The sequence below is a fragment of the Columba livia genome, chromosome 2 (assembly GCF_036013475.1).
Source record: "Columba livia isolate bColLiv1 breed racing homer chromosome 2, bColLiv1.pat.W.v2, whole genome shotgun sequence".
NCBI classification, from domain to species: domain Eukaryota; kingdom Metazoa; phylum Chordata; class Aves; order Columbiformes; family Columbidae; genus Columba; species Columba livia.
The window spans coordinates 43,616,982-43,629,658 of record NC_088603.1 but is presented as its reverse complement, the minus strand read 5'-3'; the positions used below and the strand labels follow the sequence as shown (position 1 = coordinate 43,629,658).

Genomic DNA, 12,677 nt, shown 5'->3' with positions numbered 1-12,677 from the left:
TAAATTTTTATCACTACAGTCAGGGAGTTTGAGCCCTTCTCTGAAAGGGAACCTGGGCTGATGTCACTTTGAGTCAGTAGCTGATACCTCAAAAAGAGGCAAAGAGTCCTCAACAAAAGAACTTGCTCATTTGTGGCAGTGTCATGTGAAGGTAAAATTTAACACGGAATAAAAGCTACTGACATGCTGGGCTCACATGAAGGGCTCCTTGAACTGAAAAATGGAATTCCCTCTGTCTGCGTTTAACTCCTTTTACACCCTCCTTCTCTGCCTATGGCATGCAATGGCTTTGAAGGTAGGCATACCTGCACATAAAGGCAAACAGTAAGCCACTACCAGCAAATGGTAGAAAGTAAAGCTGAGTTCAGAAGAGAAGGGGGAACACTAAAGAAATGGGATATTATAAACTCTATTCATTCAAAAAATAACAGCTAACCACAGCTATGGTCAAATGTAGACTGTGGAATCCATGCTGAGACAGCTGATCAGAAAGAGCTTCCTCTATAGGAGCGTTGATCAAACTAATTCCCACAAGAGTCAGTGGGACTTGAAGAAGGTCCTAAAAGGGAAAAGATCACATCTCTCCTTATTCACCCTGCCGGGTGTTTGGCCTATATACCTATCCAGCCTATATTTCCATCCAGCTGTTGCACACCTGCAAATGTTTCATTGTAGAAACTAATCTATAGGGGTTTTTTTAAGATTGGTAAGCTATTTGTCTCAATAATATTTAGTGGCAGTGAACTCTGCAAGTTGGTTAAATGCTTCATCAAAAGTTATTTGTTCTTTACTGACTGCTTGGAATCTCATGCTGTCCAGTTGCACAGTGTCCCTTTTTTATCTGAAATTATGTACCAGGCAAATTGGAGCTGTCTTTCAAAAGGCTGCTTGGGAAGGAAGGTGCAGGAGGAGTTATTTGTTTTTTATACATCTCGAGAGAGCTTATGTTGTTCTCCTTTCCAACCAAAATAATTTGTCCTTAAATGGATCTCCTGCCACAGATAGCTCCATGTTGTTAATCACTTGCATTTGCCCTGTACTTTGGCTCAGTAAATGAACAAGGATGATCTTAGTTTCAGCGTGAACTAAGCTAATTTCATTTGCAATGGGTTCAGTCCTGTATTTTCCACACAAACAGTAACTGAAACAGTCAGTCAATAAACAAAATAAAAAGAGCTTCAAGATTAACACTTGATAAAGTGAAAGGCACAAGCCTGCAAAGAAACTTTGCTCCTGTAACTCTCCAGGGGCCTTGCAACATACAATTAGAATAACAGAGAGTGCTTTTTGTAACAAGGATCTGAACATCAGGGGAATGAGATGATGTTTCAGCTTCATGTAGCTGTAATATGTGCAAATAGAATTGCAGATTAAACAGGAAAAAAACAACCCTATCTAACAAAGCAGTTATTCTGCTGAGGCCTTTAGGTGACATTTTAAACCACTGGTGACCATGGAGTGTCCAAAGGAAATAAAAGATAAAAAACTTATAACAAGCTTGTTGTTCCATTGAAAGGTTCTGGAGATATTATCAAGCTCTGCTGGCAACAGAAAGAACTAACAAAGTGAAAGATAAGACTGATGTACCCGCATAACAAGCCTGTTATTCCACTGAGAGATTTCTGGTGATACTATAAACCAGGAAAGCTGAGTTAGGGCTATTTGCAGTTTTGTCAGAATTCCACACTACATCAGTGCAGTTCTTCTCCCTGCCCACATTTTTAATACAGAGGTATCTGGAACAACTAAATACATTTTTTTGCGGTTTGTTTGTTTGTTTGTTTTCTTGAAAAGTGCAATGGAGAGCTTATTTTGTAAGCTGTCTACAATGTTTCTAAATTAGAAACTGAAAGCTGAGTGAACCATCTGCAAGCGTGAAGAACAATTAAGCAGCAGCACAGTTGAGCTAGCAGTTTCAGTAAAAAACCTGGCTTCTACTCACTCTCCCATTGGTTTGGGCCTCAAAGGTTTAAGGTGAAACGAGCCTACAGTAAGGCAGTTCCCAAAGAGACGGAAAAGGAGCTGGAATTACCTCTCTGCCAAAGAGGACTAACCAAGGCTGCCTCAATTTGTTGGATGAACCTGGAACCCAAGCAGTATCTGAAATGGATGCTAACAGCAGGGAGGGGAGAGAAACCTGGACCAAGAAAGTACAGAACAGAAAAATTCCTTCAGGAATGAGCAGCAGAGGAGAAAGAAAAGAGCAAATCTTCTTTCCACTGAAGAGGCAGATTATTGTTACTCACGACAGCAAATCATGGAAGTGCCACAATAAAAAGGAGTCAAACAACAGGGACTGAAAGCAGCAATCAGACTGCTCAGTTTTTATATTTCTAAAGGTTTTTGTGTTATATCCACTCAGGCATCAATCACAACTTTATTAAACCATGAAACAGATGTCAGATCAATGGCTGTATCGGAAACATTTTGAATGACAGGCTGATGATGGAACAATTCCAGCCTCCATACATTATTAAACACATACTAATGCTGCTCTTTCAATGCTATTCTTACAGACTCACTCACTCATTCTCTTCTCTCTTGATGACTCCTTTTTTAAAACAAGACTTACTGTAATAAATAACAATAATTAGTAAACAAAAGAAAAATTTCAAGGTTAAAACTGGTTCTTTGCCTTCACAGTATGCCTCCTGGCATTAAAATTTTGTTTTAATGCAATTGTAGGAGCTGAGGCTGGGTGTCAGCCTTAATCAGAATATTCAGAGTTATCGCCTTTTTGCTGTAATCTTGACATAATTTAAGCTTAGGTTTTCTTTACATATTTGCCCACATCCAATGCACCCATGTAAATACTTTCTTCTCTTTTTGAGTGAAGTATATATGACAAATACATATAAATATGGCAGAAATTGTCCCTCTGGCAGATTCTCTGCTTAACTCCAGATTTCAGGCAGATTTGGGGAGGTGATCAGAGCAGCACACTTGCTTCTCAATTCATCAGTAACATAAACCATATTTTCACTGGCACAAATCAATTTGGTTTTCATAGAGGCAGAAAGGAATTATGTTCTTGGGGGATGAAGCACAAAGCACAGTAACTGGGAGATGCACATCCTGTATGAAATTCTCTCACAGCACATGAACACAGGGTTGAGTTGCCACAAACTGCAGACTTTTACCTCCTTTCTTCCCTCCATGCCCTTTACCATGCTTTGGGCTGGAGTATTTGCTGAAGCTGTATGTTTTTATGAGGTGGGCAGTGAGATCAAGTAGAGACAGATTTTCAGGATTTCACTTGAACTGGCATCTTGATAGTCTTAGTGCATCCTCCTGATCAGAGGAGTGCTTCGTAGAGCAGAGATGTCTGTTTTTATGCAGACAATTCAATAACAGATAAGAAATAAAAATGTTTAAAAAGATAAACAAATAAAACTAAATACACATTCTTTGGGGGTTTTGGAGAGAAATAAAACTTTTCATTCCTATTCATGGCAAACACTTTCCTACAGAAAATCCTTTGTTCTTTTTGGGGCCAGTAACTGAAGGAAGGCTTCCCATGACACCAGGGGAAGGCAGGTGGCTGAGTGGGGCTGTAGGAAAACTGCTCTGGTTTGACTGCTGGATTGGATGTTCCCAGCTGGAAGCAAGCAGCCGTGCCGGCACTTAGCCAGAAATGCTCCCCCCTGGCCTGGTGACTAAATAATCAAGTGCAGGCAGGGTTGGAGGCAGCTGCCCCTCAGATTCCCATGGGGTTCTAACGTGTGCTTCGGGGCTGAGAGATCAAAACTCAAATCCAACTTTTCGTGTCGGGGCAGGAATTGGCAGAGGCCGCTCTTACTCAGGTAATTCGCCTCCCCAAAGGGCTAAAGAGTGCTCCTCTGTGAAGGGGCTCCCCCCTGGAACAGCTCCAGCCTGGAGAGAGCATTTTAATCTTTTAGAGAGCATCAAAAGGTAGAGTAATTCCCACAGGATATAAGGCATGCAAAGGCCTTTATGCTATTTCTTTAGCTTGCTTGCTGAAGAATAGATTTTCTGCTGAAGTAATATTTAAAAAACCCAGCATTCATCCTGAATTGGGCAAGTTTGGAAGTGGGTTTGAAGTCACCACTCAGTTAAGTGACCACAGAGGTCTGCTTTGCCTGAAAAAATATGTTACGTTAATTACTAAAATGGCTTGTGTAAGGAAGTGGATGTATTAAATACTTTTAATAAAAACTGCTTTGCATACTGCAGGCTTTTAAATTAAATTGGGACAGTTACAGTCAACACTGAGCAGAATTGTTTGTGACTTTTTGGCTTGTTTGCTTTAAAAAAATCTGTCTGGTTTCTTGAAAGATAGCTGGTGGCTCTTTATGGTACCCTGTTGCACAGTTTTAAGGATAAAATTAAAAGTATGTTCACAAGAGAAATGTATAGTTTATGTCTTATATCTCCCATAAACTTAGTCCTGCTGAGGTACCTACAGTAGCACATTTTGGACTTGGCTCAATTTGTCACGGTTTATGCTTTCAATGCTCCTCTCTCTGGACTGAAATTCAGACTTCAGAATAAATGAAGTAAAAGTATCTCTAAATAAATCGTATTTTTAAACAGGTTGTCTATTTTCCCCGCAATTTTTTTGCTGTGACAGAACACCTCAGGAAGATTCAATTTCAAGTGAGGATGGATACATCCAACAAAACTGCTACTGGCAGCCCAAATCCTAAAGTTCTGCCTTTAATTCCTGGCAGGAGGAATTCCTGATGACCTCCACGATTATCCTGCTTACATGAGGACTTTAGCTGAACACGGTTCTGTTTGTGTTTTTACGAAAGAGAAATCCTGTATGTGATAAAATTGGGTGTCATTTGAGATTTACGAAAAGCCTACGGATATTCTAACACCCATCAATCATTTTGTTCTTTCTCCCTGTTTAAGTTTTCTGTAAATGAGTTAAGAATTTTCAAGATAGTAAACATAAACCTATATGGTATACCTCTGAATGTATTTCAAGAAGTTGTCACGGAATGCTCTGACCTTGAAAGATAAGATTGTGTAAAAAGCTAGGAAAAGGAAGGAAAGACTTCATTTACTTTTGGTCGCCGTAAAATAAAGTCAGGATCCTATTATCACCCACTAGATCATCCATTGCCTTTAATAGTCCTTCCCCTGCCTCTCCAAGTGGATTTGTTACTCTGGACTTATTATGAGCATTGCAATAGTGGTCTCAAGTTGGAAGAGAACATTTGCTGGGAATTTTCTAGTTTGCATTAAAGATGGCCAGAAAACGAGTGCGGAAGACAATGTCTGTAAGAGTCATGGAAATGAAAATGACAGACAGAAGGAAAAATTCTTAGGAGTTTCCTAGCAGCACAACTAGATTCATTTTCCATTTGCTTGCCTTAATTTTTAAACACACTTTTGAATCACAGTAATTAGACATGCAGAAATTCTCACCAGCCTTAGTATTTCCTTAAATTTCATCTCTCTTGAGAGGGGAAAAAATGCTGACATTAACTTTGAGGTGTAATTCATGCTTCTTTTGATTATTGAATGAAACATTTAAAATAACAGGAATAAACAATGAACCATCATATTCTAGTTGCCTCAGAAAGAAATACATAGGTTTTGCGGTTTGGTTGTTGTTGTTAGAGAGGGAAAAGATACCATAGTTAGAATTAAATTCAACAGATAAGAAAAAGGGAGAAGAAGAGAAGACAAAGACCCAATACAGTGAGTTAAATATCTTTGTAAGGATGAGACTTTTTTCAGCACTTTATTCAATTAAAGAAAACAAAGAAAAAGAAACAAAAATATCGCACCAAAACCCAAACCCAAAAACCAAACCCAAAGCCAACAACAAAAAGAAACCAACCAACTAACCAACCAACCAAACCTCAAAAAACCCCCAAACCAAAGCCAAAGTTGGAAAACTGTGCTCCCATAGCTTAGAGTCAAGTAGTACAGCGGTGAAATAGAAAAAGAAAAAAGTAAATGTATAATAGATCTTTCATGTAATTATTTACGTAAAGCACGTGTGTGCTAAAGACATACAAATGGAATGTTTATGCGTGCATTTTTGTAAAAATATACATGTACATGCAGCATGCACACATTCACATACGAAATCACCATATATTATTGTGTGTAAGCTGTTGTATTTTAGGAACATTTCTGAGAGTTTTAATAATTCTTATTAAGAATATTTTTTGCCTTTCTCTGACTCTGAGGGAGTTAATTGAGTCTGACTTACACAGCTTAAGAAGAAAATAATTGTTGAAATATGCATGCTTAAACACACTGGAAACACAGCTGACCTTGACCCAAAATCACATTTCTGAGCCTGGAGCAAAGTAGGTGAGTACTGGATTCTACCACGAGGCCAGAACTCCCATTTCCCAGTGCTATAAAACTTTCTAGATTGACAAGCAAATGATTTCTGATTAAAAACTAAATTGATAGAGGAGTACTTCCATATTTACACGACAATTAGTTCAGATACTTCCTGCTAAGTACAGAGTAGCTTTTGTTGACTTACTGTTTTACTACTCATACTATTTTGTCTTTTCTGTTCTATAATACCTCATGCTAACTATATGATGGTTTTAGAAACATATCTGTAGATACATGTGTGCGTGATGTAGCGATATGAGGATATTGTCTATGTGGTACATCACGTTTGCGTCATGATGAATGGCACTTCCATATGTTTCCCCAGACAGGGCCAGACATCTCTGGACATGGAGCAAAACCAAAATAAACCATGGCAATATTAAACTGCAAAAAAGTGAAGCACTGAAAACCCAAGAGTAATAAATTACTTGGAGAAACTCAGTAAGCAATAAACGTTTTGCAATATAGACGGTAAAAAGAACAATCTGTGATCTTACCGTTCCTGTTGTGCCCAAGGAAAGGTGGTTCATCTGTTGGGTCAGAGGGCCCATCATGCTTGCTGGCTGCATTGACATAGTGTGGTCCATTGTTGGTGTTATCACAGCACCCTACAAACACAAATCATTTACACTTTAACGTTTCACTTATAAAAAAACCAAAACAAAACAGCACTCTCTAAATGAATGAACCTGGCTGAACACTTGACATGAATCTTAAAAGAGACTAATATATTTGTCAGAGGAAATATGTTTTGTTCCTACTGACAACCAAGCTACACACAAATATTATTTGTACTACTAATGAGGCCATTTTATGTCAGTTCCAATTAAGTGTCATTTTTTACTTCATTGCTTCTGACAAACAAATACATATGTTCATTCAGTGATGAATGCTACTGTACATTGCAAAATGCATGTCATTTCTATTTTTCCATATCCTACATAGAACAATCCTACAGATAGAACACATATGTCCTCAATTTTCTCTGACTTGTAAAACCTTCAGTCTCTGAGATCTTCAACCTATTATGGCAATTATCTTGGATTTTTCCAGTCCCAATTAAGAACTCTTACTCATGACATTTTAGAGCTGATTAAGTAAGACTAGCTATTGACAGCGAGTTTGGTAGTGACACCCATTTAAAACACATACACAGTGTTTAAAAGCATTTTTCTTCTCCGCATGAAAAACAAAGACATTAATAACAAACAGGATATGAACTAAAGCAAGAACAAGACTTTGAACAAAAATGAAACAAAAGACATGCCAGAGGAGCACTGGAGAAAGCTCCTTTGCCATTCATATTCCTTGTTTTTTGCAGTCCCAGTCCCCAAGGTCCCATGTTGGTAACCTCATGTCTTAGTGAAGTGTTGATTCTCTCCATTCTATGGTGTAAAATGCTCCTTCCTGTGTTAGTTAGAGAAAGTCAGAAACAGAGTTGTCTGCTCTTTTCCTTGCAGATAGTGAAATAAGAAGGTATTTTCTATTATTTCTTCATATTAAATAATAGCTTTACTTTGTGTGCATGTATGTCTCTGTGCACATATCATAAATCTGCACAAAAAAAAATCACAACATTACATCTGTTAAAAAGCACAAGAAAATGTGGATGAATTTTTTTTTAAGAAAATTGGCATTTGTTCCATCGAGATTACTGAAAAAGTCCACCTATATAAGCAGGAATCAAAATAAACTAGTTCCAAACCCCACAGCACACCTGTTCTTAAGTGTCTGTCTCAGATTAGCGCTATGTGACTGTATTGCCAAGAATCTGTTTAGAAGCAAAAGATCTCAAATTTTCTGTTGCAAATAAAAAATAAACAACAACAACAAAATGCTGAGGAAGTACCAATTCAATGTTTTTCACCTTCCAGCAATATTTTGTCTATGCACCTCCTATGTGAAAAGCCCAGATTTTGCAGTCCCTGTGAACTCATTGCTTGCATGCAAGCAAAGAGGAGGTAGGCTCAGCTTGGTCAGTCCTTTTTGTAACACTCGCAGCATATGAAATACATACACACTTGTTTTATGTTGCATAGTGGATTACGTTTCTTGCACTGACAGAGAGTCCCTAGAGAAATTTGGTAAATTACAGAAACTAGCCGCCACATAAGATCTGTCATGCTTCCTAATAAAAGCTTATAAAACAAGCTGACCAGTGTGCAAGTATCAAACCTGCAATGCTTGCAAACACTTTTGCCTCTTTCTTGGCTACAACAATTTGCATTACTTTTACACAGATACATAGATTAGCCCATAGATTAACTCATTCGAATGAACTACCCTGGTGCTAACCTTTGTTGGCACAGGTCTTTACAACTCAAGATACAGTCACAAACTTTCACCACAAAAATTCTTCTAGACTAGAAGGGTTAACATTTTATTCAAAAATCCCTTCTTTTTTCCTTACATGACATTCTTCTCTTCAATGTCGCTCCTCTCTTTTTGCTGAAAAATATCTACTCCTTTTGCTTAAGGAGCCTGAAAGCAAATCTGTGGGTCTTGGGGTTTGGACCTTCACCTGCACTTTTTAGTTACGGTAAGAAATCACAATCTTTATTTTCAGAATGATCCACACCAAAACCCAGCATTTTACCTGTACCGAACCATAAATGCCCAAATAAAATTTGCCAATTCGTAAACAGTTCTCAGTTCCATCTACGAGCAGTTTTCACCTTTGGTTCAGAGATGAACAATTGCCTCAGGGTTTTCTGTGACAGACAAGGTGAGCTCCTACTTGTGACGTGTGAAGGGGTAAGCAGAAATTCACTCCCGTACCACAGCCCCACACTGCCCACAGTAGTGGCTGCAATTAATTTAGGATGTCCCAAAGCCCTAAAATACCTAGCTTTCTTTGCAAAGATGTTTACTGCAATGGTATGGTTGGAGGAACCTGCTGTGATTACAGATGCGACACACTGATAGCTATTCCTGTGTATAAATTCAGGAACCTGAAAATCAAGAGAAGGCAGTGGTGAAGGAAGTCTTATGATTTAGTGTAGCAAACAAAAGTGCCAGACACACAGTGGAAAAATCTGACAGCAAATGTCTTCCAGGGGCAAGACAGTTTTTGAAAATAAGCTACTCAAAAAAAATATGGACTTGAGAGAAAATATATCAAAGACAAAAAAATTGCTCAGAGACAGTAAACATATTGTTTTAAAATAGAAAATACATATATTCCAGTTTATAAACATACACCGTTTAATACGTTAGGAAAAGAAGCTGGGAATACAAATCAGGTATTTGCATCTTTCCTAAGACAGCTTAACATGCTTGAAGCTGACAGTTACCTAGAGCAGAGAACTACATGCATTTGCCAAACCATTAATGCACCAGACTTTGCAGAATCCTCTTGTGATCACGTAGGGAAAAAATTATACTTAATTAAGGAAATATCATCTGGTTGTTGGGGCGACACCCAGTCTCCAGACCATAATGCGTTTCATAATACACGCTGTCAAGTCCATTCATATTCAACTTATTTAGCAGCAGAAGACAACAATGTCTTGCATCAGATGTTGCCATCATATTAAAAGTAATTTGATTCTTTTCAGCCTATAATAGGTATTTGTTGATAAACATCCACTTGGTGACTGGCAAAGGGTACAGCAAATGTATTTTTCATCTTCACCTGTTTGGATGTCTGATTTGTAAACTGTGTAAAGAAGCATCTTAGCATGGCATAATGCTACTGAAGGACCAGCTTAGTTGAAAAAACATGTACAAGAAATTATTATGAGGATTTTGCCACTGTTTTTGCCAAAAACAAATAGCTGACCTGCCAGTTACTTGGGTCTACCCTGTTGCCTCAGTATGATTAATTTTTTTATAATTCCTGAAAGAAACTGGTTACCATAATGAATTTTAAATTTGGCCAAATGTTCTGGACATATCACTTGTCATACAATTCTGTCAACACTATAGTGGCTTTAAAAGAAATTAAGATTAACAGGGCAATTGTTGAGGAATCAATGATACAAAAGAAAATGCAACACTGCAATAAACCCAACATAAGTTAATTGGCATACAGTCCTTAATTCCTCTCCACTTTATTTGAAAGATTTTGCTGTTTTAAAATGCTCTAAACGCTATTGGACACACCTTCAATATAAGAAAGTGAATGTATTTATTTCAGAATATTTTCTAGTTTACCACTTGCAAAGAAAGAAGCCTGACTTTATAAACTACAAACAGTGTACACTCCCTGCATGTCAACAAACTGTAATCACAGGAAGGACACTAAATACAGCCTATTTATTATATTAAGTAAACTATTTTTAAGTACTCGCCAATACCAAAAGGCATCAGCAGAAATAAAGTTCACGTCAGTGCAATGACACATGCCACCTTATGTGCCTTGAAGGGTGGGAGAGTGATATCAGAAATAAAAAGTGTATTAGGCGGCTTTATGAACAGAGAGTTCACTAGATGAGAGATGCACTTGGGGGCCAATGGGAGGAAGGATGAGTTAGTCCCAGCTTTCTAAAATAATGAACTGTATTAAAGGCTTCTGTTTTATTCCAGTGTTCTAATACTGATATTGGACTTAAGGCACAAATAACAGCTGAATAAATAGTTTCTAAAGCTTACAGTAAGCATCTGCTTGTTTGACAGCTTACTTTTTCTTTATTTAGAAAGTTTTAGCAAGTTAAGCATACTTACAAATTCTGCCTTGTAAATACTGGCCAATGTAAAGCCAATAAACATTACAGCAGCAAACTTACTTTTCAAATTTGTTTATAGACATATTGTGCAGACATATGAGCACTAGGTCATTCCATTTGAAAAGTTATTACCATACTACCAAGTGAATGTCTTAACGTTATCGAGAACATGTTGTTTCTTGAGGTTTCATTAAACTGAGTGAAAGGATGATTTTCCTTATACTTATCAGACAAGACATGTCTATCAGGAATTCTTTTGTTTTCTCCCTACCCGTCAGTTTATAAGTGCTTTGGCTGTATGCTGTCTTGATATATTCAATCCATGTAACAGTGTTTTTGCCCTGTCAAGAACAGTCATCGCTAACAAAAGCATCCTCACAATGCTCACATAAGGTTTAGCATCCCAGAAGACAGGAAGAAACACAAAGGTTGTGATTTGCCCGGAACATAACCACCGGACCATATACTAATAGATCAAACCTTCTCCTGTCCTTCCCACTACCAGATTTCACAAAAAACATCCAAAGGTCTTTTCATTCTATGTCAAAATAAGCACAGATTCCAAAACATTTACCCTATTAGTGAAAACAAATCTGTATTTCCTGCACAGAACTCATGATCCTGATGACACTGAGCTGAGTGGTGTCATTGATACTCTAGAGCAGGGGTGTCAAACTAATTTTCACCAGAGGCCACATCAGCCTCACAGTTGCCTTCAAAGGGCCGAATGCAATTTTGGGACTGTATAAATGTATCCTACTCCTAAATTTTCACTTCCCTGACTTACTGGGGTCAAACAAAGCTTTCAAAAAGGATGCCATTTTTGCATCCTCAATATTATCTTTTACATATAAACACATACATATACAATTAAAATTGCATATGGGAAGACAAATTATACTGCCATTTCTATTAAACTCAGGTCACACTTTTTTAATGTTTGAAACTCTCAATCCAGGATTTAGCATGACAAAAGTAACTAAAAGCAAGAGTGACAGGTTTTTAAATTTCTTATTTATGTGCAACATTTAATAAACATTGAGTGAGAGCTTCCATTACTGGCTGAGAACGCTTATTTTAATCAGGGGAATATGCTGGCAATACAAGAAAAATGCCTAACAGAAAGACTTGCCTTCAGAGTTTGTGCGTGGATGTAGAGGACCAGAGCAGGTTGGTGTCATGAGAGCACATATGGTGTGTTTAATGCAGTAGGACCTCAGCTCCCCCTGGGTCTCAAGCCTTCTGGGCAAGGTGAGGCAGGCCTGCCTGTCTATGTGTCTCCATGAAGTCATGACAACAGACATCTGATGAGACCAAAATACTGTGCTGCTTTTCTTTTCTTTGATTTCTGCTTTTCTAGTGAGATTTAGTACATAGGTCATTTGCCAGGCACAGAGAGTAGCTAACTGGGTTTGGGGAGGAAATATCTGTGACATTTCTCCAACGTGCACTTTTAGTCACGTCATTACAGTGGCCAGTGACAGGCCAGCAGCTGTGATCTGTAGCAGATGTGCTGTGTTTCATTTCCTGCCCAAAACCATGGGGGACTCGCGCTGTGCGAGCTGCAATCTAGCGGCTGTGCTGGAAGATTCACTCATTTGAAGGACAAACACTGACACTGGCAGACATGAGAAATACTGAGGAAGTGGCTACCAACAAGAGGAAAAACATGACAAA

The 12,677-nt window shown here is 38.2% G+C and overlaps 1 protein-coding gene across 6 annotated transcripts in view; it reads right to left on the bottom strand.

Moving 5' to 3' along the window:
- Window positions 1–12,677, bottom strand: part of RBMS3 (RNA binding motif single stranded interacting protein 3) — a 710,128-nt gene that overhangs the window by 32,218 nt on the left and 665,233 nt on the right. For all 6 annotated transcript variants that reach the window (XM_065055125.1, XM_065055127.1, XM_065055126.1 and 3 more), the window contains one exon: window positions 6,831–6,941. In XM_065055125.1, the coding sequence (XP_064911197.1) occupies window positions 6,831–6,941 (111 nt within the window). The remainder of the gene's footprint in view (window positions 1–6,830; window positions 6,942–12,677) is intronic.